This window comes from Macaca mulatta, chromosome 14 (genome assembly GCF_049350105.2).
Source record: "Macaca mulatta isolate MMU2019108-1 chromosome 14, T2T-MMU8v2.0, whole genome shotgun sequence".
NCBI lineage: Eukaryota > Metazoa > Chordata > Mammalia > Primates > Cercopithecidae > Macaca > Macaca mulatta.
Window position 1 is genome coordinate 107,634,123 of NC_133419.1, and position 26,600 is coordinate 107,660,722.

General features: G+C 38.9%; 1 protein-coding gene across 1 annotated transcript in view; it reads right to left on the bottom strand.

Moving 5' to 3' along the window:
• Positions 1-26,600, bottom strand: part of GUCY1A2 (guanylate cyclase 1 soluble subunit alpha 2) — a 327,329-nt gene that overhangs the window by 85,609 nt on the left and 215,120 nt on the right. The window contains exon 6 of the mRNA XM_002799787.4: positions 9,989-10,132. Within this exon, the coding sequence (XP_002799833.3) occupies positions 9,989-10,132 (144 nt within the window). The remainder of the gene's footprint in view (positions 1-9,988; positions 10,133-26,600) is intronic.

The following is a 26,600-nucleotide window of genomic DNA, read 5'->3' on the forward strand; positions in this document are numbered from 1 at the left end:
GCTATTGTGAATAGTGCTGCAATAAACATACGAGTGCATGTGTCTTTATAGCAGCATAATTTATAATCCTTTGGGTATATACCCAGTAATGGGATGGCTGGGTCATATGGTACATCTAGTTCTAGATCCTTGAGGAATCGCCATACTGTTTTCCATAATGGTTGAACTAGTTTACAATCCCACCAACAGTGTAAAAGTGTTCCTATTTCTCCACATCCTCTCCAGCACCTGTTGTTTCCTGACTTTTTAATGATCGCCATTCTAACTGGTGTGAGATGGTATCTCATTGTGGTTTTGATTTGCATTTCTCTGATGGCCAGTGATGATGAGCATTTTTTCATGTGTCTGTTGGCTGTATGAATGTCTTCTTTTGAGAAATGTCTGTTCATATCCTTTGCCCACTTTTTGATGGGGTTGTTTGTTTTTTTCTTGTAAATTTGTTTGAGTTCTTTGTAGGTTCTGGATATTAGCCCTTTGTCAGATGAGTAGATTGCAAAAATTTTCTCCCATTCTGTAGGTTGCCTGTTCACTCTGATGGTAGTTTCTTTTGCTGTGCAGAAGCTCTTTAATTTAATGAGATCCCATTTGTCAATTCTGGCTTTTGCTGCCGTTGCTTTTGGTGTTTTAGACATGAAGTCTTTGCCCATGCCTATGTCCTGAATGGTACTACCTAGGTTTTCCTCTAGGATTTTTATGGTATTAGGTCTAACATTTAAGTCTCTAATCCATCTTGAATTAATTTTCGTATAAGGAGTAAGGAAAGGATCCAGTTTCAGCTTTCTACTTATGGCTAGCCAATTTTCCCAGCACCATTTATTAAATAGGGAATCCTTTCCCCATTTCTTGTTTCTCTCAGGTTTGTCAAAGATCAGATGGCTGTAGATGTGTGGTATTATTTCTGAGGACTCTGTTCTGTTCCATTGGTCTATATCTCTGTTTTGGTACCAGTACCATGCTGTTTTGGTTACTGTAGCCTTGTAGTAGAGTTTGAAGTCAGGTAGCGTGATGCCTCCAGCTTTGTTCTTTTGACTTAGGATTGTCTTGGAGATGCAGGCTCTTTTTTGGTTCCATATGAACTTTAAAGCAGTTTTTTCCAATTCTGTGAAGAAACTCATTGGTAGCTTGATGGGGATGGCATTGAATCTATAAATTACCTTGGGCAGTATGGCCATTTTCACGATATTGATTCTTCCTATCCATGAGCATGGTATGTTCTTCCATTTGTTTGTGTCCTCTTTTATTTCACTGAACAGTGGTTTGTAGTTCTCCTTGAAGAGGTCCTTTACATCCCTTGTAAGTTGGATTCCTAGGTATTTTATTCTCTTTGAAGCAACTGTGAATGGAAGTTCATTCCTGATTTGGCTCTCTGTTTGTCTGTTACTGGTGTATAAGAATGCTTGTGATTTTTGCACATTAATTTTGTATCCTGAGACTTTGCTGAAGTTGCTTATCAGCTTAAGGAGATTTTGGGCTGAGACAATGGGGTTTTCTAAACAAACAATCATGTCATCTGCAAACAGGGACAGTTTGACTTCTTCTTTTCCTAACTGAATACCCTTGATTTCTTTCTCTTGCCTAATTGCCCTAGCCAGAACTTCCAACACTATGTTGAATAGGAGTGGTGAGAGAGGGCATCCCTGTCTTGTGCCAGTTTTCAAAGGGAATTTTTCCAGTTTTTGCCCATTCAGTATGATATGGGCTGTGGGTTTGTCATAAACAGCTGTTATTATTTTGAGGTACGTTCCATCAATACCGAATTTATTGAGCGTTTTTAGCATGAAGGGCTGTTGAATTTTGTCAAAAGCCTTTTCTGCATCTATTGAGATAATCATGTGGTTCTTGTCTTTGGTTCTGTTTATATGCTGGATTATGTTTATTGATTTGCTTATGTTGAACCAGCCTTGCATCCCAGGGATGAAGCCCACTTGATCATGGTGGATAAGCTTTTTGATGTGTTGCTGAATCCGGTTTGCCAGTATTTTATTGAGGATTTTTGCATCGATGTTCATCAGGGATATTGGTCTAAAATTCTCTTTTTTTGTTGTGTCTCTGCCAGGCTTTAGTATCTGGATGATGTTGGCCTCATAAAATGAGTTAGGGAGGATTCCCTCTTTTTCTATTGATTGGAATAGTTTCAGAAGGAATGGTACCAACTCCTCCTTGTACCTCTGGTAGAATTCAGCTGTGAATCCATCTGGTCCTGGACTTTTTTTGGTTGGTAGGCTATTAATTATTGCCTCAATTTCAGAGCCTGCTATTGGTCTATTCAGGGATTCAACTTCTTCCTGGTTTAGTCTTGGAAGAGTGTAAGTGTCCAGGAAATTATCCATTTCTTCTAGATTTTCCAGTTTATTTGTGTAGAGGTGTTTATAGTATTCTCTGATGGTAGTTTGTATTTCTGTGGGGTCGGTGGTGATATCCCCTTTATCATTTTTAATTGCGTCGATTTGATTCTTCTCTCTTTTCTTCTTTATTAGTCTTGCTAGTGGTCTGTCAATTTTGTTGATCTTTTCAAAAAACCAACTCCTGGATTCATTGATTTTTTGGAGAGTTTTTTGTGTCTCTATCTCCTTCAGTTCTGCTCTGTTCTTAGTTATTTCTAGCCTTCTGCTAGCTTTCGAATGTGTTTGCTCTTGCTTCTCTAGTTCTTTTAATTGCGATGTTAGAGTGTCAATTTTAGATCTTTCCTGCTTTCTCTTGTGGGCATTTAGTGCTATAAATTTCCCTCTACACACTGCTTTAAATGTGTCCCAGAGATTCTGGTATGTTGTATCTTTGTTCTCATTGGTTTCAAAGAACATCTTTATTTCTGCCTTCATTTCGTTATGTACCCAGTAGTCATTCAGGAGCAGGTTGTTCAGTTTCCATGTAGTTGAGCGGTTTTGATTGAGTTTCTTAGTCCTGAGTTCTAGTTTGATTGCACTGTGGTCTGAGAGACAGTTTGTTATAATTTCTGTTCTTGTACATTTGCTGAGGAGTGCTTTACTTCCAATTATGTGGTCGATTTTGGAGTAAGTACGATGTGGTGCTGAGAAGAATGTATATTCTGTTGATTTGGGGTGGAGAGTTCTATAGATGTCTATTAGGTCTGCTTGCTGTAGAGATGAGTTCAATTCCTGGATATCCTTGTTAACTTTCTGTCTCGTTGATCTGTCTAATGTTGACAGTGGAGTGTTGAAGTCTCCCATTATTATTGTATGGGAGTCTAAGTCTCTTTGTAAGTCTCTAAGGACTTGCTTGATGAATCTGGGTGCTCCTGTATTGGGTGCATATATATTTAGGATAGTTAGCTCTTCCTGTTGAATTGATCCCTTTACCATTATGTAATGGCCTTCTTTGTCTCTTTTGATCTTTGATGGTTTAAAGTCTGTTTTATCAGAGACTAGTATTGCAACCCCCACTTTTTTTTGTTCTCCATTTGCTTGGTAAATCTTCCTCCATCCCTTTATTTGGAGCCTATGTGTGTCTCTGCGTGTGAAATGGGTCTCCTGAATACAGCAGACTGATGGGTCTTGACTCTTTATCCAGTTTGCCAGTCTGTGTCTTTTAATTGGAGCATTTAGTCCATTTACATTTAAGGTTAAGATTGTTATGTGTGAACTTGATCCTGCCATTATGATATTAACTGGTTATTTTGCTCGTTAGTTGATGCAGTTTCTTCCTAGCCTCGATGGTCTTTACATTTTGGCATGTTTTGGCAATGGCTGGTACCGGTTGTTCCTTTCCATGTTGAGTGCTTCCTTCAGGGTCTCTTGTAAGGCAGGCCTAGTGGTGACAAAATCTCTAAGCATTTGCTTATCTGTAAAGGATTTTATTTCTCCTTCACTTATGAAACTTAGTTTGGCTGGATATGAAATTCTGGGTTTAAAATTCTTTTCTTTAAGAATGTTGAATATTGGCCCCCCCTCTCTTCTGGCTTGGAGAGTTTCTGCCGAGAGATCTGCTGTTAGTCTGATGGGCTTCCCTTTGTAGGTAACCCGACCTTTCTCTCTGGCTGCCCTTAAGATTTTTTCCTTCATTTCAACTTTGGTGAATCTGGCAATTATGTGTCTTGGAGTTGCTCTTCTCGAGGAGTATCTTTGTGGCGTTCTCTGTATTTCCTGGATTTGAATGTTGGCCTGCCCTACTAGGTTGGGGAAGTTCTCCTGGATGATATCCTGAAGAGTGTTTTCCAACTTGGTTCCATTTTCCCCCTCACTTTCAGGCACCCCAATCAGACGTAGATTTGGTCTTTTTACATAATCCCATACTTCTTGCAGGCTTTGTTCATTTCTTTTTCTGCTTTTTTCTTTTGGTTTCTCTTCTCGCTTCATTTCATTCATTTGATCCTCAATCGCAGATACTCTTTCTTCCAGTTGATCGAGTCGGTTACTGAAGCTTGTGCATTTGTCACGTATTTCTCGTGTCATGGTTTTCATCTCTTTCATTTCGTTTATGACCTTCTCTGCATTAATTACTCTAGCCATCAATTCTTCCACTTTTTTTTCAAGATTTTTAGTTTCTTTGCGCTGGGTACATAATTCCTCCTTTAGCTCTGAGAAATTTGATGGACTGAAGCCTTCTTCTCTCATCTCGTCAAAGTCATTCTCCGTCCAGCTTTGATCCGTTGCTGGCGATGAGCTGCGCTCCTTTGCCGGGGGAGATGCGCTCTTATTTTTTGAATTTCCAGCTTTTCTGCCCTGCTTTTTCCCCATCTTTGTGGTTTTATCTGCCTCTGGTCTTTGATGATGGTGATGTACTGATGGGGTTTTGGTGTAGGTGTCCTTCCTGTTTGATAGTTTTCCTTCTAACAGTCAGGATCCTCAGCTGTAGGTCTGTTGGATATTGCTTGAGGTCCACTCCAGACCCTGTTTGCCTGGGTATCAGCAGCAGAGGCTGCAGAAGGTAGAATATTTCTGAACAGCGAGTGTACCTGTCTGATTCTTGCTTTGGAAGCTTCCTCTCAGGGGTGTACTCCACCCTGTGAGGTGTGGGGTGTCAGACTGCCCCTAGTGGGGGATGTCTCCCAGTTAGGCTACTCAGGGGTCAGGGACCCACTTGAGCAGGGAGTCTGTCCCTTCTCAGATCTCAACCTCCGTGTTGGGAGATCCACTGCTCTCTTCAAAGCTGTCAGACAGAGTCGTTTGCATCTGCGGAGGTTTCGGCTGTTTGTTATTGCCCTGTCCCCAGAGGTGGAGTCTACAGAGACAGGCAGGTTTCCTTGAGCTGCTGTGAGCTCCACCCAGTTCGAGCTTCCCAGCAGCTTTGTTTACCTACTTAAGCCTCAGCAATGGCAGGCGCCCCTCCCCCAGCCTTGCTGCTGCCTTGCCGGTAGATCACAGACTGCTGTGCTAGCAATGAGGGAGGCTCCGTGGGTGTGGGACCCTCCCGGCCAGGTGTGGGATATGATCTCCTGGTGTGCCTGTTTGCTTAAAGCGCAGTATTGGGGTGGGAGTTACCCGATTTTCCAGGTGTTGTGTGTCTCAGTTCCCCTGGCTAGGAAAAGGGATTCCCTTCCCCCTTGCGCTTCCCAGGTGAGGCAATGCCTCGCCCTGCTTCAGCTCTCGCTGGTCGGGCTGCAGCAGCTGACCAGCACCGATAGTCCGGCACTCCCCAGTGAGATGAACCCAGTACCTCAGTTGAAAATGCAGCAATCACCGGTCTTCTGTGTCGCTCGTGCTGGGAGTTGGAGACTGGAGCTGTTCCTATTCGGCCATCTTGCTCCGCCAAAAAGTACTCAATCATTTTCAAGCAACTGTATATGACAATTTTGGCTCCTATTTCCCATCATTACAGGATGCCTCAAAGGTTCATAAAACCATATAGAAATTATCAATTTACTTTTCAAAACTTGGTTTGCATTTTGGTCAATTATTGCAATTTTAATAACTTGTAATTTAAATCACCTAAAAACTTACATAATTTGAGGTAAACATTAAGCTGTCACATATCAACTCTACTACAACATGCCAGCAGTTTTATAATAAAAGATTATCTCAATAAGCTTGGAAATGTTCCCATAGCACCAAGCTAGAAGGCAATTTAAAATCAAATTAATATTCTGAAAAATAATCTCAAATCATGCAAATACTATAAATTAGTAATGAAGCTAAAATTATTAAGGTGGTTTATTATTTTGGATTCTCTTTCTGCATTCTTATTAAATCTTTATGGATACTTCCTCTTCTGATTTAATAAGACTATCTGAAAGAGCTAATATTAAATCCCACAAATGAAAATATTGATGAACACACTGTAAAACACAGTTCCCTGGTTTTGTTCTCGGGTAATTTAACTGTGTAATGACATTGCTAAATTCAATACAAATATATTCTCCATAAAAGAAAACGCAACATCAAAAACAATCCCAAATGAGGAGCCTGCCCAGCTGGTAGGCTTGAAAATTTAAGAACTGATTAGTTCAATCTGGAATGTCTATATTTGCAGTGTGCAGCAAATCTGAGACAGGATTCCTTTTGTTTGTTTTCCTGGCAGTGGTAGAAGTACCATTCATATGTTTGAATAACTCAATAATTATGCCCTGAGGGAACTTAACCTAGATTTTTATTTTTCATGCTCCATATTTTCCCATTTTAGGAGTGGTTAGAAAACTCTCTTTCCACTTTTAAATGGTTGAATATAAACATATATATGCATATTAAAGAAGAATAATACAATAAAACATTTTATATTATGTTTATTTTCCCTGTTGTACCCTCTTACTTCCCATCATCTTTCCCTCAGACATAAGCACCAGCTTGAATTTTGTGTTAATCATTCCCTTTTTTTTTTTACACTTTTTGCCATCAGTGCAGGTATTTTTAAATAGAATTTTTTCCATTTTTCCAGTTTTAAACTTTAGTTAAGTGGAATAATACTACAGCATTTTTTAATGACTTAATTCTTCTGCTCGAGATGTTTTTGACATTGATCCATGTTGATGTCAGTAGCTGAGGTCATTCATATTCCCAACTATATGGTATACCAAGGTATAAATATATCCCAGTTTATCCTGTGATGTATATTTGAATTAGCTAGAATTTGAGACTATTAAAAAACTATTTTTGCGTGTGACTTTTGCTACACGTGCACAAGTACTTCCCTTGTACATGTGTAAACATCTAGGAGAGGAAATGCTGGGTTGTAGGATATGCAGAAGTTAAACTTTATCAGGTAATGCCAAGTAAATTGCACCATTTACACTTGCATTAGTTATGGGTGAGATTTCCTGCTGCTCCAGATCCTCACAAACAGTGGCACTGTCAGACTTTCAAAGTTGTGTCAAACTAGTAGGGAGAAATACTATATGATAGTGTTATAAATTTATATTAATTTCATTACTGACAAAGTTAACTAGATACTTATTGATTACATGTGTCGCAAAAAATACTCTCCTAGTTTGTGGTTGTATTTTTATTTTTTAGTTCTTCTTAACAACAGGAAGGTTTTAATTTTAATGTTCGAACTTTTATTTTATGATTTGCAAATTTTTTGACCTGATGAGTTCACAAAAAAATCCTTCCCTACTTGTCAAAATTTTCTAATGATAAATTTATAGTTTTATAATATGAATTTTTACATTTACCTCCCCATACCAAGAATTGATTTGTATAAAGATGCATAAAGTACAAAAGCAATTTCAATTAGTTTTCTTCATGAATAGCCAATAGTCCCCCAAGCATTTATTGAATACCTTGTCCTTTTCACACTGATCAATGTCACTTTTATAATTTTTTTTTTTTTTTTTTTTGAGATGGAGTCTCGCTCTGTTACCCAGGCTGGAGTACAGTGGCGCATCTCAGTTCACCGCAACCTCTGCCTCCTGGGTTCAAGCAATTCTCTGCCTCAGCCTCCAGAGTAGCTGGGATTACAGACGCCCACCATCACACCCGGCTAATTTTGTGTATTTTTAGTACAGACAGGGTTTCACCATATTGGCCAGGCTGGTCTTGAACCCCTGACCTTGTGATCCACCCCCATCAGCCTCCCTAAGTGCTGGGATTACAGGCGTGAGCCACCGCACCCAGCCTGTCACTTTTATAATTTATCAATTACTCTTTTTCTCTGATGCCCTGCAGTCTCATTAAGATGGGTTTAGTTTTGGATTCCCATGACTTAACTGTTGCAGAATTCTTTGGAATTACTGTGTCTGGGTACTGATGGACATCTTTTAATAGTTCCTGAAAATAATTCTCTTTTTGTATTTAGTCTGTTACCTCCATTTGGAACCTCAATTGAATACATATTACATCTTTCCACTCTCTCCTCCCTGTCTCCCACATATTTTATATTTTACATTCTCTTATTCATATTTCCCATTTTTAAATATCTCAACTTAGTTATTGATAATTTCTTCAGTTCTTTTAGTGAACAAATTCTTGCTTCATCTATGTCTAATCTGCTTTTAAACTTACCCACTTTGTTCTCTCTTCTTTTCTTAAGCATTATGTTGATTGCTTAGAAGTTCTCTGGTTCCTTCCCAAGTCTTGTCCCTTTCTCACAGTTTTCAGCTTATCTTTTTATTTCTTATAGTTACGTTAAAAGTTGTCATTTTAATTCTGTCTGATAAGTGTGATATCTGAAAACATCCCAGATCTGTGTTTTTACATCTATAATTTCCCCTGGATCTTCCCCATAGTACTTTGTTTTCGTGTGTGTGTATGTGTGTGTGGCTTTTTTCTTTTGTTTTTGGTATTAGGTTATTACACATTTTAATAACCTTCATCTTCCAGGTGGGTTAAATGTAAAAACCCATACTATAAAACTGCAAATTTATCATTAGGAAATTAAGTTGGGAAGGATTTTTGTGAACTAGTCAGGTCAAAAATTTACAAATTATAAAATAAAATATGTTTCATTTAAAACATTAAAATTAAACCTTCCAGCTTATCAAGAACAACTAAAAGATAAAAATACAACCACAAACTAGAACCTTATTTTTTATAACACACAGAATCTGTGAAAATTATTTGAGGATAGGATTGAAGTTGGCATCTTCTGGGGGGAATAATATTTCCTAGATTCCTTCTATCATTGCTAACAACAGGGCTCTTAAGTTAAATTCGCCAATTACATTTTTTTTTTCAGTATACACACATAGTGTAATTGTCATGTTTTTCCCTTTCCTATGAGCTCAGAGAAGTGCCTAATAGTTTTTTTTAAAACATTTTTTAATATATTTAACCCAATATTTTCATAATTTTAATCAGATGGATTGTTCAGGGTCCCCAATCTGCTATAATGCCAGAACTAGGATGGTACTCACATTTTTAGCCATTTCCATCCCCCGCCCCGTGTTTTCTTAACTCTTAGCTGGTGAGCTGTTATGAAAGGGTGGACTTGAATACAAGTTTACTTCTCCAAATATAAGATTTCTGATTTCGAAGTAATGACACTTCTGGGATCCATCATTAGGCTCTAGCAGAAATACGGTAGATGACCTAATTCATTCCCAGAGGTAGACCTCAGATTGCAGAAGACCATCAGAACCAAGAGTACAACACACCAGGATCTGGACTTTCCACTGTTTTTAAAGTTTTTACAGTTACTAGACTGCAATCTTCAAACTCTGCCACAAGAAAAACTCCAGAAGTAACTCTGAGCTCTGAAGTTTCAGCTGTATATTACCTACAGGAAGTTGTGCAGGTCCTCCATTTTCTTGCTTTTTTTGTATTTTACTTCTTGGGTTACCTCTAAAACTCTGAATCTCACCATCATTCTTGCTTGGATTTGATGACCTGGTCACTGACAGTAAGTTCTTCCCTTGGGTCTTTTAGCTCTTTCTTTCCTCTACAGTAATTTGCCTTCCACAAACCTTTTCCTATCTTGGACCTATTCCATTTGTTCTTTTCCTGGATTTATGAGTTATCTCTAGTCACTCCTTGTCCTCCTTAAGCACCCAACTTGTCTAGATCTATAAATTACAAAAAGTAGAACTCAGAAGGGAGTTACTTGCCTCCTCCAGTTAATGGTGCACTTACTACTCAAACCAGATTGTTAGGAGGGTTACCTGAATTGGTCTTCCATCAGGTGTCAGCACCTCTTCCGAAAGTTCCATCATCTTCAAGGCCATCAGAGCAATGGGTTTAGCATGGCAGAGGCTTTTTCTGTGGAGCCCTGCTGCAACACAGTAGGCATCACCTATTGTTTCCACCTGCAGCAATCAGACAAATCAAATGCAAACGTATGATAATGAGCCCGAAGAGAAATGATTAGTTATCTGCAGTCACAAATGTTGCTGAAAAACATGTCGGCAAAACATCAATAAATTAAGCAATTAGACAACTGTGTATAATCACAGCAGAGTTTGCAAACAGCCACAGTCAAATACTGACATCTCACTCCAGGGTTGTTCATTAACACTATCGCTAGAGATGATCATTGAAATTAGGAACAACTATAATATAAAATAATTATCCCCCACGAAAATAGAACTGTCAGTATTTTGCCTAGATAATTTCCAAATGATCGCCTTTTCCAGAGCCATCTCTTCATCTCCTTCCAACTTTCAAGTATTCCTTTGGAAAGTATTTTTTTCCCCCAATTTTTCCACCTGAAGAAAATTGTTCCACACTTTTAGATATATCTGTAATTTCTCATCAGGTCTGTTCTTTCTTACTCTTAAAAATTGTAATGCCTAATGTTTCTTAAATATTCATACTGCATACCGTTAATTGTGTCAACCACTTTATGTACATGGTCCCATTTTATCTTCACAAATATCCTACATCAAAGAAACAAGTATTAGGCCAGGTGTGGTGGCTCACGCCTGTGAGTACTTTGGGAGGCCGAGGCAGCGGGTCACGAGGTCAGGAGATCGAGACCATCCTGGCCAACATGGTAAAACCCCATCTCTACTAAATATACAAAAATTAACTGGGCATAATGGTGCATGCCTGCCCAGCTACTAGGGAGGCTGAGGCAGGAGAACTGCTTGAACCCGCGAGGCGGAGGTTGCAGTGAGCCAAGATCACGCCACTGTACTCTAGCCTGGTGACAGAGTAAGACTTGGTCTCAAAAAAAAAAAAAAAAGTGGCACATATACACAACGGAATACTATTCAGCCATTAAAAAGATGAGTTCATGTCCTTTGCAGGGACATGGATGAAGCTGGAAACCATTGTTTTCAGCCAACTAACACAGGAACAGAAAAGCAAACACTGCATGTTCTCACTCATAAGCAGGAGTTGAACAATGAGAACACATCGACACAGGGAGAGGAACATCACATGCCGGGGCCTGTCAGGGGGTGGGGGACTAGGGGAGGGGTAGCATTAGGAGAAATACCTAATGTAGATGATGGTTGATGGGTGCAGCAAACCACCATGGCACGTGTATACCTATGTAACAAACCTGCATGTTCTGCACATGTATCCCAGAACTTAAAGTATAATTTTAAAAAAAGAAATAAGCATTAGTGATATTTGAAAGATGAAAAATTGACGTGCAGAGGCCCATCCATAACCACATAATTGAGAGTCAACAGCTACTGTATGGGTCTACTCTCTTCTAATTCTGTTGTCAGCATCCATTCTGAATGGCCATTGCTGTTGATAAATATTTTAAATATTTACCCCATTTCCACAGCATAGAACATGGAATAAAAGTTCTAGTACTTTAGATAAAAGCTCTCTAATTATCCACAATAGAGATGGTGGTTTAATGGCAAAAACTGCAATTACTTTTGCACCAACCTAATAAAATCCTCAATAGTTTTAATATTATTAATTAGGCTGAAGTGATGAAAAATTGTACTAAATGCACAATTCCAGTGTCACTTTTTCTGTGATGTGCTCCATGTTCCTTCCTTTAGTTTTTATCAAATTATTTCTCAAAGAACTAATCCTTTCTTTATTCTGCTTTGACAGCACTTCCACATATCTCTGCTTTAACATTCAGCACAAGCTATAATCAATATGTATCTATATAAAGTCAGTACATATCCCTGGCTACGATGTGAGCTTTTAAGAAATGGGACTATGTTTTTTTCATCTCTGTATTCACAGAACTTAGCATAATGTCTATGATATAGCTATTTATTAAATAATATTTATTGAATATTTGCTAAATGAATAAATAAGTCAATCAACCATGCTAACCATAATTACAGTAAGTAATTTTCACTCTTGGCTTATTTTCATCATTCATTTTATGAGCGCCACCTAGATCTGTGTGCTATGTAGATCTGTATAGGAAAATGCATCAGTGATGGAGATGCTTCCAGCATAAATATACCAAGAATTATAAAATATTCTATTATTTTTAATATCAAAATTAAATTTCCATGTAAAAGCATTCCAACACTACAATATTAAAAAGATATACTGCATGAAATTATATGAGCACTAATTTAGGGAATATTATGAGAATACTTAAGAAGCTCATGGGACCAACACTGCAAAACTTATCACTTGATCATCAGGAAATATGCATCAAAACTGATTCAAATACCCCCAGAACTATCATTATATTCAAAAATTTCACTTTAAGACCTGTTTTCTGATGCCATAAAAATGAAAATAAAATTATACTGTAAGAATAGAAAGACAATGCAGTATGAGTTGGCAAAAGTTTTATTCCAAAGACTAAAATATACTTCCTGGAAATAATTCTCACTAAGGAAGACACCCATCAAAGAATAAACATCTAAAATGTGGCTATTTACTATTTTTCCCCTAATAAGACAATGTTCTTTGCTAATCCTCATATTATCCCACCCTTTCATATTTATTTCTGGTTTTCAGATACCAGAACATATAGTCAGTAAATTGCCTGCACAAATCAAAATGCTTTGCAGTCGCTCTGAACATGCAAGTTCCTAGAGCACAATCACTTCCTGAAATGTCTATCATCATCATCGTCATCCTCATCAACATCTCAATTATCTTTTCAGAAAAAGATGCACTGAATTCCATTAAATGTGTATTCTAGAATTTGCACAAGAATACACAGAGATTAGTTATATGTTGCATTTTCTCCTTAAAAAGTTGGACCAATATGTTACCAACTGATATAACATATAAATGAAGTACAAAATAAATATGGGCACAATGTAAATATAGCAAATTCATATTACAATTCATACATGATTGTATAAAACTTTAAGACTAGGCATGGTGGCTGACACCTGGAATCCCAACATTTTGGGAGACCAAGGCAGGAGGGCTGCTTGAGTCCCGGAGTTCAAGACCAGCCTGGGCAACATAGTGAGACCTCAATCTCCTCTACAAAAAAATAAAAAATAAAATTATCCAGGTAAAGTGCCCCTTACCTATAGTCCCAGCTACTTGGGATCGCTAGAGCCCAGGAGATCAAGGCTGCAGAGGAAAAAAGGTTCTGACTAATTGTACAGGAACTCTTAAAGCTTCCTCCCAGATGTGACATATATATCTTCTTTTCATGATTTATTGACCAGAGCAAGTTACATGGTTATGCTTAACATATTGTGCACAGAAGAGAAGAGTCAGAAATATTTAGTAGACAGCATTAATGAAGACATGAATGAATAAATAATCACACATTCTCTAATATCAAAATGTCTGGAAAGGTTAAGTAATTGGCATATACATTAAGTAAAGTCTAATATATCTTTGTGATTTTTTTTTTCTTTCCAGATATATTCAGCCCCTGAAGAATACTGGCAGAAACACAACTGTCTTAATGCAGCTTTCCAGGAATGCTCCATTTTTTTCTCTCTTCTTCCTTTCTCTAAGGCAGCTCTATACGAGTTTAGCAAAATTAAATATATGTGGAAGTGTTAGTAGATTCCTTCGAAGTAATTAGTGGGTTTTGCTTCATGAGGAGCAGGAAAAGTGAAAGTGACATGTATCAATTCCATTGCTCCTGAGTTTATTTCCTTGAGCTAAACCAAAATGAAACAAGGGGGCATTGTAAATAGACTACAAAAACAAAAAACCAAAAACCTGTCCAAAAAGTTGACTTTGTTCTGAATTCCTTTATAATTGCCTCAGTGTTTTTATACAGTTTTAAATACAACAGACACAGTTTAAAATAGTGCATTTCATTTATTTTCACCATCTCCCACCTGTTCGTGAATGGCACTGGATAAGAATAAAGATGGCTAAACTGAGCATGGAGATGGGGAAAAGATAATGCTTATGCAAATGTCTGAAAAACTTACATTATTTTCTAAACATAGAAGAGGAGGCTTAAGTACTAAAAATATATACAACTGCTCCCTTACATATTACTATAGCTGCTTTTATAAAACTTTAAAGAATTTGCCTATCTCAGTTTATATTTTCTCAAAACTTTAGAATCAAAGTCCTTACATTATTCCAGAAATAAAGGTGGTATAAATAAATATATTAGAGTTATGCATTCACCTTGTTTTTTGTTTGATTTTTAAGACAGGGTCTCACTCTGCCACCCAGACTGGAGTACAGTGGCATGATCTGGGCTCTCTGCAACCTCTCCGTCCCAGGCTCAAGCAATCCTCCCACCTCAGCCTCCCATGTAGCTGGGACTACAGGCACATGTCACCATGCCTGGCTATTTTTTTTTTTTTTAATTTTTTTAGAGACAGGGTTTCGCCATGTTGCCCAGGCTAGTCTCGAACTCCTGGACTCAAGATATTTGCCCACCTTAGCCTCTCAAAGTGCTGGGATTACAGGCATGAGCCCCTGCGTCCATCCCATTTACCTAGTTTGTTTATTTTAGTTTTAGATCATTTAAAAGAATTTCTTTTAGTTACTAATAGAATTTCATTCCCATAACAGTTTTCTCCTTGCCCTCTAGGTTAATACTCAAGAAATATCTGGGAATTTCTTGGATATTTGGGCACAGATGGAAGAAAGGAGTGGGGGTGAGGGGGTCGGTATTGAGGATAAGATTAGCCAAAAGAACAATGTACACAATTAGGCAATTAACCATCCCTGTTCCATGGGACTCGTGACCACCTCAGTCCTTCAATCGCACAGTCTTAGATCTGTCCCTCTTTGAATTTTCTATGGGGCATAAGAGCAGAGGGTCAGAGAGCTCTGGTAATCTACTTTACTGAACAATCTTCCCTGGATACAATCAAGAGAAGCAGCAAATTAGAAAGTCTGCTTTCCAGCCATTTTGTGTTCCAGGGGACTCTAGTTCCTTAAAAAGAGACAGGGAGAGAAGAGGTATTGGAATGAGATGTAGGCAGACAGATATAGATAAACTTTAAAGATGAGAAACGCCTTCTTTTCCCTCCTAGTATCTCACAGAGCACCTGGACATCTCATCATGCTCAGGTGGGTGAAAGGGGACTGGTAAATGTCCCATATTCTTCATGGTCTTATTGGCTGTCACCAAGAATGCTTGGTTCTTAGAAAGGACGCCATATTTCCCTTACTGGGCCATACCTGCTAGCCCAATCAGCTGACATTTGGTCTGGGTCCTGGGTGACAGGGAGGATGGGGCATAGTAGATGGCTTCTCCAATGGTTGGCCAAGAGCCTGATTCCACAAGCAGTTGTGGAGGTCCTTGGTGACTAGAAACTGAACAATGAGGTCAATGGCGGTCTGCATAAGAATATCCAAAAGGCTGGCCAGGAAACACACACACACACAAACAAAAACTATGGCCCAGGCCTTCATGGATACTTACTAGTAACAGAAGAGTAGGAAAAACTATGGTCTTGGGGTAGATTAAGAGGCTCTCTACTTTTTGTCCTTCACTTCAGACATAGACAGCAACTTGCCACTGTTTATGTCCCTGTTTTGCCAGATACTCAATAGGGTGGCTGGAATGAACTCCTGACCAAAGATGAAAATCTGTATGATTGTGGTCAAGCAAAGGTATCAGGTCCATGGAATACTCACTGGACATACTCGACGATAAGCAGCTTGCCACCAGCCTTGAACCCAGTCTTTCATTGTTCCTGAGGTTGCAGTTCTTTAAGATACACTGACCGTCTTTGAAGATAACTCATAAAGATCTACATCAAAAAGAGACAGGAAGGCCCTGACACAGATAAGGGTTCAAGCCATGTAGATGAAAGAATGCAGTTTTCATCATTTTCCTGGCTTAGACAAAGTGATAGGCATGTTCATAGAAGCCACATTCTTGAAGTTGGGAGCACTAAAAGTCCAGAACCAAGATGCAAGGAGGTCAGCACACAGACATCACTGTTGGCCAAGCACAGGTCCAACAATAGATGGCAGATGATCTGGAGCAGGGGCAACTTCCAAAAGTAGGAGTTAGCTACACTGATACCAGAACAGCCTGAGTATCTCCATGGGCTGCGCTGCTGAAGGTAACCTGGCTTTTCTTCCACATAACAGTTGGTATTTCAGGAGTTGGGCTAGAGATCCCTTTAAAAATAACAGCAATCTTAGGTCCTGGAAGGCTGTAGTCTGAGGACCAGGTGAAGAACCTACAGTTGATATCCTGCTCCTACAGGACTGGGGCATGGGATCCTTGCCATGTGACTGGAATGAAAGGAAATGCCACTTGTCCAGAGGATCTGACCCCATATTGTTTAATGATTACCTTGCTTCTGAAGTAGAGGTTTGTTCAAAAAAGAATTTGAATGTGTAGCATGTCCTTAGATGTCTGAACTCTTTTTACCTCTTAATTGAGATGGCCCTCAGCAAATCTGCATCTTAGCCCCTATGCATGACCTTTGGGTGGGGGTGGTTTCAAAAGGCGGCATCTCAGAAGGTGAGTCTATTTTCTTTGATGAATCTGTGGTCTCATCTCAGTGTCACCGTATCCACCCAAACTTGGGCTCCAGCTGGAGGAAGGCCCTGTTAGCCTGTGCATGTACTGTCTCCAGCTGCAGCCTTCAGAAAGTCCTTGGCATTCAGAGGCCAGGGCTTTGCCTCCTCCTTTATCTCTGTCACTTTATTTTCCTTCATCATTTCCTCTCTTCTCTACATGGATATCACTTCATCAACTCTTCTTCAACCTACATTTCTTCCTTCACCAGCCCCTCTCCACCTTCTTTTTACCCACCACCTCCTCTGCTTTCCTCACCTCTCCTGCTGCTATTGAGAAAATGGCACACTCCTCACTTACCACTTTTTTAGCAAACTCACCCTACCAGCTATTGCCTGAGTCCCAGTCCCAGTCACAACCCTGTAGGTTATTCTCTCAATATTTATGGGGGTTGAGAGGGCACTCCTTCCTGAAAGCAGGATGCTCACCAAGACCAGTGGTGCCAGTAGAAAACTAAGTCATCACAGGCAATGACTGGCAGGGTGGGGTGACCTGAAAATTGCCATACCTCTGGCTTCTAGCTCTAGAGGATGGAGTGCCCTCCTCTAAACAAAAGAGATAAACAAAACTGAGGAAGAAGAGGCTCCACCTCCCAGAGGGAACGAAGAAACAGCCTCTACCTCTTTGGCAGCTGGGCATAAGCATACGCATTTTAATCAGACATTATATTGTGAATCTACCTCCACATTTTAATTTTATCCTTCCCTATAAATGTGATTACCAAAAAGGAAAGTTATTAAGATGGTCTTTTGAGTTTCTGTAAGTAATCTTGTAGTCATTCAATATGAAGATCTGTATTATAGGATCTTATTTTATGATGCTAAAGGTTAATATTCTAGCAATAATTTTTGCATATTAATTAAATTAATGTAGAGGCTGGAGCTCCGTACTTGTTCTTCATGTGAAGTCATGGGTAATATCTACAGAACTGAGGTGTAATAAAGAGTCATTAACCTCATAATACCTCGAACTTTCTATGGACATTACTATCTGTCATATGAAGAACTGAAAGTCCTCAGCGGGTACTGTCATTAACCTACAGTGGCACTTCAGAGAGAAAAATCTGTGTACACAGGTACCCACTCCTTGCATAGGCTCAGGGAAATAAGAGGTCATCTGCTCCTAAAGCCCACCATCATTTTTAGATGTGGATAGCTTTTTTCTCCAGTACAGCTTTAAATTCAAAGCCTGATTCTCAGAGACCCTAACAGAGAGGATGGATTGAAACTAGGCTTATTTACTCTTTCTAAAGGCCCCTGAAAGGCTCCTGGATGCACATATTACTTTTAAAGGAGAAGATGCAAAAAGAGAAGAAAAACCATTTCCACTTCACTGAGTACATGACTTTTTTAGGGCACATCCCAAACAAAACTGTAAACTAGGCAAAGTCTATCTCAGGACTCTGCCCTCAGTATTTTCAAGTTTTCTTTCCTGATTTCTGGATCCGTAATTTTCTTCCTTTTTGTTTGGCAAGGAGGGATCTGTAACTTTCTTACAACCATACCTGATGATGGACAAATTTCTATCACTCTCGCAGTATGTATCATGTTAATCTGTGTGTGTGTGTTTATACTCCTCTCTGCCTACTATATATTTACTTAACTTTATATCCCTGGACCTGAGTATAGTATCAGGATGCCCATAAGAGTTCTATTAAATGCTTTAAATTGCATCCAATTTCTACATTTTAGGGGCAGAACTGGCCCTTAAGCAAGTTTTTAGTTGCAAAATTCAGGACAACCTGCATAAGAATCACCTAGAAGGTATTTGTTAAAAATTAGATTCCCATGCTCCACTTGGATTTACTGGATCAAAATATGGATATAAGGGCCAGCTATCTGCAGTCATAAACTTCAGTTGTTTTATATGATTCCCAAAGTCTGAAGACTTCTGTACATGAAGTGAGTTAAAAATAGTATAATATTCACCTGGATATTCACCTTTTTTTTTTTTTTTTTTAAAGAGCAGTGGCTTTCAGAAAGGAGAAAAGCACTTCTAACCTGATCCCAGCTATTCCCATGTACTCCTTCTCTGTATTCCACTCTATCCATAGGGGTACAAACTTTTCCAGATATTTCCTTGTTTGTTGAAAGTGCAGACTACAACGACCAGTCCAAATGTGCACATGCACACGCATACACACCACACATGCTGAGAATCTAGCACAGTAGGCATTCAGTGATCTAAAGAAAGTTTGTTGGGCTCAATTAAACACACCCAAGCTCATTGTACATAATGATTTAGCAATTCAAATGGAAACAAGTTTAAGGTTTTACTGACAAGGCTACTTTAAAAAAGACCCTCTTCATTCTTTCTTTACAAAAAAAAATGTCTCCTTACACTCATTTTAGTTGAGATTTTTGACCCAAATACGGCTGCTTTTAAGGATGTCTCTACAGTGCTCAGCTGGTACAGTGTTGAAAAGGAGGTCATGGATATAAATAGAACAGTGATTTGGCCTGGGAACTACTCCCAAATGAAGGAAAATGGGTTCCAAATGACTGCCTATCACAGAAAGCTCTCCGCCTGATAAAACTCTCAGTAGGTCTTTCAATGTGCCTTCCGGTTCCTGCACAGGAATCTCCATCGTGTGGAAAATACTGTTTCTACCTCCCAGGTTGTTTATCATAAAGGATACTGAATACTGAAGCATGTTAGGAAAGAGAAACACATTAAAATACCCAGTCAAAATTTCATTCTAAATCATTGTTAGATGTGGGCAATTCTAAATTTCTGATAGTCCTGTGAGATCTTCAACAACAGGGCTCCAGTTTCCCAGGTTCATCCACCTCAGCCACTGTAATTTACTCCATGTCCCAATCAAAATGGATAACTCAATCTTCTTTGCAAACTTTCTGTACCTCCCACCACCATATTAATATTCAAAGTTATTGCTCTACCTAGAGTTCATCCACTCACTCTTTATAAAATAATATCGAGTCTATTATTTTTCAAGGATTTCTGATACAAGAACTTTAAATATATCCCCAGAGAATGGTGAACGTCTGCTATATTTTGAATAAACACATAAGGAGTGCTAAATAATGTTAATTGATGTCACAAAAGTAAATCCTGTTAACCAATTTAGCATATCAAGTGAAAATAAGAATTCATTTTTTAGTATTTTTTGTGTGGTGGTTTCTTTCTTATTTTTTATTTTTAATTGTGGGTATACAGTATATATTACATATATAATATATATAATTATCCTCAGTTATTTTTAAATGTACAATTAAAATATTTTTTACTATAGACATCCTGTTGTGCCAGCAAATACTAGGTCTTATTCGTTCTTTCTCTTTTTTTGTGCCCATTAACCATCCCAACTTCCCTAAGTCGATCCTACTACCCTTCCCAGTGTCTAGTAACCACCCTTCTGCTGTCTATCTCCATGAATTCAATTTTTTCTATTTTAGCTTCCACAAGTGAGAATGTAGGAAGTTCTTTTTTTTTTTTTTTGCTTTAAAACTTTATTAAAATAAAGATTAAACCTGAAAAAAGAACAATCAGAATGCCAGCCCTTTGCATAAAATCAGCAAGAAAGAAGAAAGAGAAAGGGAGATAGAAAGGGAGAGAGAAGGAGAGAGAGAGAAAGAGAAAGAAAAAGGGAGGGAGGGAGAGAAGGAAGGAAGGAAGGAAACGGAAGGAAAGAGAGAGAAAGAAGGAAGTTTGTCTTTGTGCCTGGCTTGTTTCAATTAATAATGACTTCCAGGTCCATCCATCTTATTGCAGATGACAGGATCTCATTCTTTTTATGGCTGAATAGTACCCCATTGTGTATATATATCACATTTTCTTTATTCATTTGTCTGTTAATGGACACTTAGGTTTCTTCCAAATCTTGGCTATTGTGAATGGTACTACAATAAACACGGGAGTGCAGGTATCTCTTCCATATATTTATTTCCCTTCTTTTGGACATATACCTAGGAGTAGGATTGCTGTGTTGTAGGGTAGCTCTATTTTTAGTTTTCTGAGGAACCTACAAACTGTTCTCCATATTGGTTGTACTAATTTACATTCCCATCAACAATGTACAAGGGTTCCCTTTGCTCCAGATTTTCTCCAGTATTTATTATTGCCTGTCTCTTGGGATAAAAGCCACTTTAACTGAGGTGAGATGCTATCGTATTGTACGTTTGATTTGCATTTCTCTGTTGATCAAAGATATTAAGCACTTTTTCATATACCTGTTTGCCATTTCTCTTCTTGTGAGAAATATCTACTCGGACCTTTTGTCCATTTTAAAATCAGATTATTAGATTTTTTTTTCCTATTGAGTTGTTTGAGCTCCTCAAATATATTATATTCTGGTTATTAATCTCTTGTTAGATGGGTAGTTTGCAAATATTTTCTCCCATTCTGTAGGTTGTCTCTTCACTTTGTTAATTTTTTCCTTTGCTGTGCAGAAGATTTTTAACTTGATGTGATCCCATTTGTCCGTTTTCACTTTCATTCCCTGTGCTTGTGGGATGTTACTCAAGAAATCTTTGCCCACTCCAATGTCCTGAAGAGTTTCCCTGATGTTTTCTTTTAGTGGTTTCATCGTTTGAGGTCTTAGATTTAAGTCTTTAATCCATTTTAATTTGATTTTTCTATATGGTAAGACATAGTGGTTTAGTTTCTTTCTTCTGCATATACATATCCAGTTTTCCCAGCATCATTTATTGAAGAGACTGTCCTTTCCCAAATGTATGTTCTTGGCACCTTTGTCAAAAATGAGTTAACTGTAGATATATGGCTATATTATGGGTTCTTTGTTCTGTTCCACTGGTCAATGTGTCTGTCTTTATGCCGGTACCACGTTATTTTGGTTACTATAGCTCTGTATTATAATTTGAAGTCAGGTAATGTGATTCCTCAAGTTTTGTTCTTTTTGCTGCATAGTTTTAGCTATTCTGGGTCTTTTGTGATTCCGTATATATTTTAAGGTTATGTTTTATATTTCTGTGAAGAATGTCATTGGTATTTTGACAGGAATTGCACTGAATCTGTAGTTTGCTTTGGGTAGTATAGACATTTTAACAATATTGATTCTTCCAATCCATGAACATGAAATATATTTCCATTTTTTATGTCTTCTTCAATTTCTTGAATCAATGTTGTATACCTTTCATTGTAGAGATCTTCCACTTATTTGGTCAAGTTCATTCCTAGGTATTTAATTTTATTCCTCTGACTGTGTATTTTTAAATAGCTTGTCTTCAAGCTCACTAATTCTTTCTTCTGCTTAATCAATTCTACTATTAAAGAGACTGATGCATTCTTCAGTATGTCAACTGCATTTTTCAACTTTAGAATTTCTGCTTGAGGTTTTTTAATTATTTCAATTTCTTTGTTAAATGTACCTGATAGAATTCTGAATTCCTTCTCTGTGTTATCTTAGTTTTCTCAAAACAGGAATTTTCAGTTCTCTGAAAGGTCACATATCTCTGTTTCTCCAGGATTAGTCTCTGGTGTTTTATTTAGTTCATTTGGTGAAGTCACGTTTTCCTGAATGATCTTGATGCTAGTTGATGTTCACCTGTGTCTGTGCATGAAGAATTCAGAATTTATTGTGGTCTTCACAGTTTGGGCTTGTTTGTACTTGTCCTTCTTGGGAAGGCTTTCCAGGTATTTGAAAGGACCTGGGTGTTGTTATCTAAGCCCTAGATCTAATGCCACGTGCATTAGCTCTGCATTAGGGGGCACCCAAGCCCAGTAATGCTGTGGTTTTTACACACTCATAGAGGCACCACTTTGGTGGTCTTGGATAAGACCCAGAATAATTATCTGGATTACAGGCAGAGACTCTTTTTTTCTCTTTCCTCACTTTCTCCCAAACAATGGGAGTCTCTCTGTCTGTGCTGAGCCACCCGGGGCTTGGGATAGAGGGACACAAACAACCCTGTGGCCACCAACACTGGGACAGTGCTGGGTCAGACCTAAAGCCAATATAACACTGGGTCTTGCTCAAGACCTGCTGTAACCACTACCTGGCTACTGCCTTTGTTTTCTTAAGGCCCTTGGGCTCTAACGGCAGCAGGTGGCAAAGTTAGCCAGGCTCGTGTCCTTTGCTTCATTGCAGTGAGTCACCCCAAGGCCCAGGGAGGTCCAGAGATGCCATCTGAGAGCTAAGGATTGGAATAAAAACATTTGGAAGTCTACCTGGTTTTCTATTCTAGTGTGGTTGAGCTGGCCCTGAAACCATGAGACACCTTCCTACTCCTCCCTCCCCTTTCCACAGGCAGAGGAGCCTCACCCTGTGACCACCACAGGCCACAGGGACACTGGACAGGCTACTGCTGATGTCCACTTAAGGCCCAAGCGCTCTTCAGTCAGCTTGTGTGAATGCTGCCAGGCCTGGGACTTATCCTTCAGGGCAATGGGCTTCCCTCTGGCCCACAGCAGGTCCAGAAATGCTATTCAAGAACAAGGCCTAGAATCAATGGCCTACTTGTTGTTCTGCCTCCCTGGCGCTGAGCTGGTACCTAAGGTGTAAGACAAAGGCCCCTTTGCTTTCCCCTCTGCTTTTCTCAACCAGATGAAGTCGCTCACTATAGCCTCCACAACGGGGATTGCTGAGTCTCACTTGAAGCCAGTGCCATCTTAGAGTCTTGCTCAAGGCCCACAGAATAGTAGCTGAGTATCGCTGGTGGTTATTCAGGGCCCAAGGGCTCTTTAGGTGATGGGTCCAGCTAGGACTGGATCCTTCCCTTCAATACAGTAGGTTCCCTTGTGGCCCATGGTGCATCTAGAAATGTCTGGGAACTAGTGCCTGGAATGGGGCCTCATGACTCTGACCAGTGCCCTATCCTGCTGTGGCTGAGCTGGTATCCAAAATGCAAGACAAAGCCCTCTTTACTTTTCCCTCTCTTCTCCTTAAGCGAAAGGAAGAAGTCTCTTTTGGAGATGTAAGTTGCACTGCCTGGGGCTGAGGGAGGGGTGCTGCAAGCATTCCCTTAGCTGCCCAAGTTGGTATCTCAATAAGTTGTGTCTCCCACAAGTCCACTGGCTCCAGGCCCAGCTCAGCACTAAAACTTGCAGTACTTGTGGCCTGGACTGATTTTCAAGTCTATTTAAGATCCCAGAGCACTTTAGTCCATGGTGGCAAGGTTTGGCAGAACTCAAGTTCTGACCGCTGGCATGCGTGATTCCTCTCTGCCTAATGCTGGTCTAAATGCTCCCTCTGTGTGAGGGTGTCAGCTGAGTTCAGCCTGGTTTTGCTTTCTGCTGTGACAGGACAGCACTGAGTTCAATGCAAAGTCTCACAATCAATGCAGTCTCAAGTACACAAATTTCTCCATGCTTTGCAGCTACTACAGGGGGAATTGGGAAGGTGTAGTGTTAACAATTGAGGACTGTCTTTCCCACACTCTTCAGTGTCTCTTTCAGTGATATGAAGTTTAAATCAGATACTGTGAGTAATCACCTGATTTTGGTTCTTACGAAGTTATTTGCGTGTGTGTGTGTGCACGCACACATGCAGATGGTTGCTGAATTTGGTGTCCCTGTGAAGGAGACAATCAGTGGAAACTTCTGTTGTGCCATCTTGATCCGCCCCTCAATAATTCATGCTTTAAAGGAGACCATCTTAACCCATAAATCCTACAATTTTTATATATCTACGGAATTACTATCTTTTATTTTCTCAGAATATAGATTTACAAAAAAGCCTCCCCTAGTCCCTCTTCCAGAAGTCAAATTTGTCACATGCTTCCAAGTCCACCTTTCATGCCATATCTTTGCTGAAAGTATCTCCAGTCCTCAGTAGAATAATATATTTGATTCCTTCAGAACACCAATAAAATTTGTTTTTTATATATCTTATACTGAACTCATTTATATTTCATACCAGAAGAGCTGGTACCATTCCTACTAAAACTATTCCAAAAAATTGAGGAGGGACTCCTCCCTAACTCATTCCGTAAGGGCAGTATCATCCTGATACCAAAACCTGGCATAGATACAACAAAAAAAGAAAAAAAACTTAGGACCAGCATCCTTGATGAACACTGAGGCAAAAATCCTCAACAAAACACTGGCAAACTGAATCCAGCAACAAATCAAAAAGCTTACCCACTATCAGTCGGGCACAGTGGCTTATGTCTGTAATCCCAGCACTTTGAGAGGCCAAGGCAGGCAGATCACGAGGTCAGGAGTTCGAGACCAGCTTGGCCAACACAGTGAAACCCCATCTCTACTAAAAATACAAAAATTAGCCAGGCGCGGTGGCAGGCGCATGTAATCCCAGCTACTCACAAGGCTGAATCAGAACAATCACTTGAACCCAGGAGGCAGAGGTTGGAGTGAGCTGAGATCGCGCCATTGCACTCCAGCCTGGGCAACAGAGTGAGACTCCATCTCAGGGAAAAAAAAAAAAAATATATATATATATATATCCCACTATCATCAAGTAGGCATTATCCCTGGGTTTCAAGATTGATTCAACATACGCAAATCAATAAATGTGATTCATCACAGAAACAGAACTGAAGACGAAAACCACATGATTATCTCAATAGATGCAGAAAAAGGCTTTCAATAAAATTCAACATCCATTCATGTTAAAAACTCCCAATAAAATAGATATTGAAGGAACATACCTCAAAATAATAAGCGCCACAAATGACAAGCCCAAAGCCAACATCATACCCAATGGGCAAACGCTGGAAGCATTCTTGAAAACCAGCACAAGACAAGGATGCCCTCTCTTGCCTATCCTATTCAACACAGTATTGAAAAAGAAATTAAGAAAACAATCCCACTTAAAGTAGCAACAAAAAGAATAAACTATTTAAAATTAATCAAGGATGTGAATGATCTGTACATTGAAAACTGTAATATATTGATTAAAGAAATTAAAGAAGACACATCAGTAGAAGAATATCTATCTGTTCATGGAATGGAAAAAATATTGTAAAAATGTCCATAAAACCCAAAGTGACCACAGATTCAATGCAATCCCTATCAAAATTCCAATGGCATTTTTCACAGAAATAGAAAAAATAATCCTAAAATTCATATATAACTGCAATATCCAAAATAATCTTGAGAATGAAGAACAAAGCTGGAGCCATCAGATTTACTGATTTCAAGCTAATCACTACGGAATTGTAATGAAAATGGTATGGTGCTGGCATAAAAACAGACACATAAACCAATGACACAGAATGAGATCCCAGAACTAAATCTACACAATCTTTTACAAGGACACCAAGAAAACACAATGAAAGAAGAATTTTCTCTTCAATAAATTGGTTGGGAAGCTAGATTGGGTTGGGAAAATGAAATTAGATCCTTCTCTTATGACATACAGAAAAATCAACTCAAAATGTAATAAAGACGCAAATGTAAGTCCCAAAACTGTAAAACTCTTAGCTAAAAACATAAGGACAAAGCTCTGTGACACTGGCCTTAGCAATGAGTTTTTTGGATACACCAACACAGTCACCAAAAGCAAAAATAAGCAAGTGGGATTACATCAAACTAAAAATATTCTGCATTGCAAAAAAAAAGAATCAACATAATGAAAAAGGTAACCTACAGAAGGGGAGAAAATATTTGCAAACCACATGTCTGATGAGGGGTTAATATCCAAAATATTCAAAGAACTGATACAACGTGGTAGCAAAAACACCAAACAGCCCAATTAAAAAATGAACAAAGGACCTGAATAAACAGTTTCAAGAGAATACACAAAAATGGCCAACAGGTATATGAAAGGGCTCAAAATTAGTAATCATAAGGGAAGTGCAAATTAAAGCCACAATGAGATATCACCTCACACCTGTTAGAATGATGATTATCAAAAATCTGAGATAACAAATGCTGATGAGGGTATGGAGAAAAGGGAACATTTGTACACAGTTTTTGAGGGTGTAAATTGGTACAGCTATTATGGAAAACACAATAGAGGTTCCTAAAATATA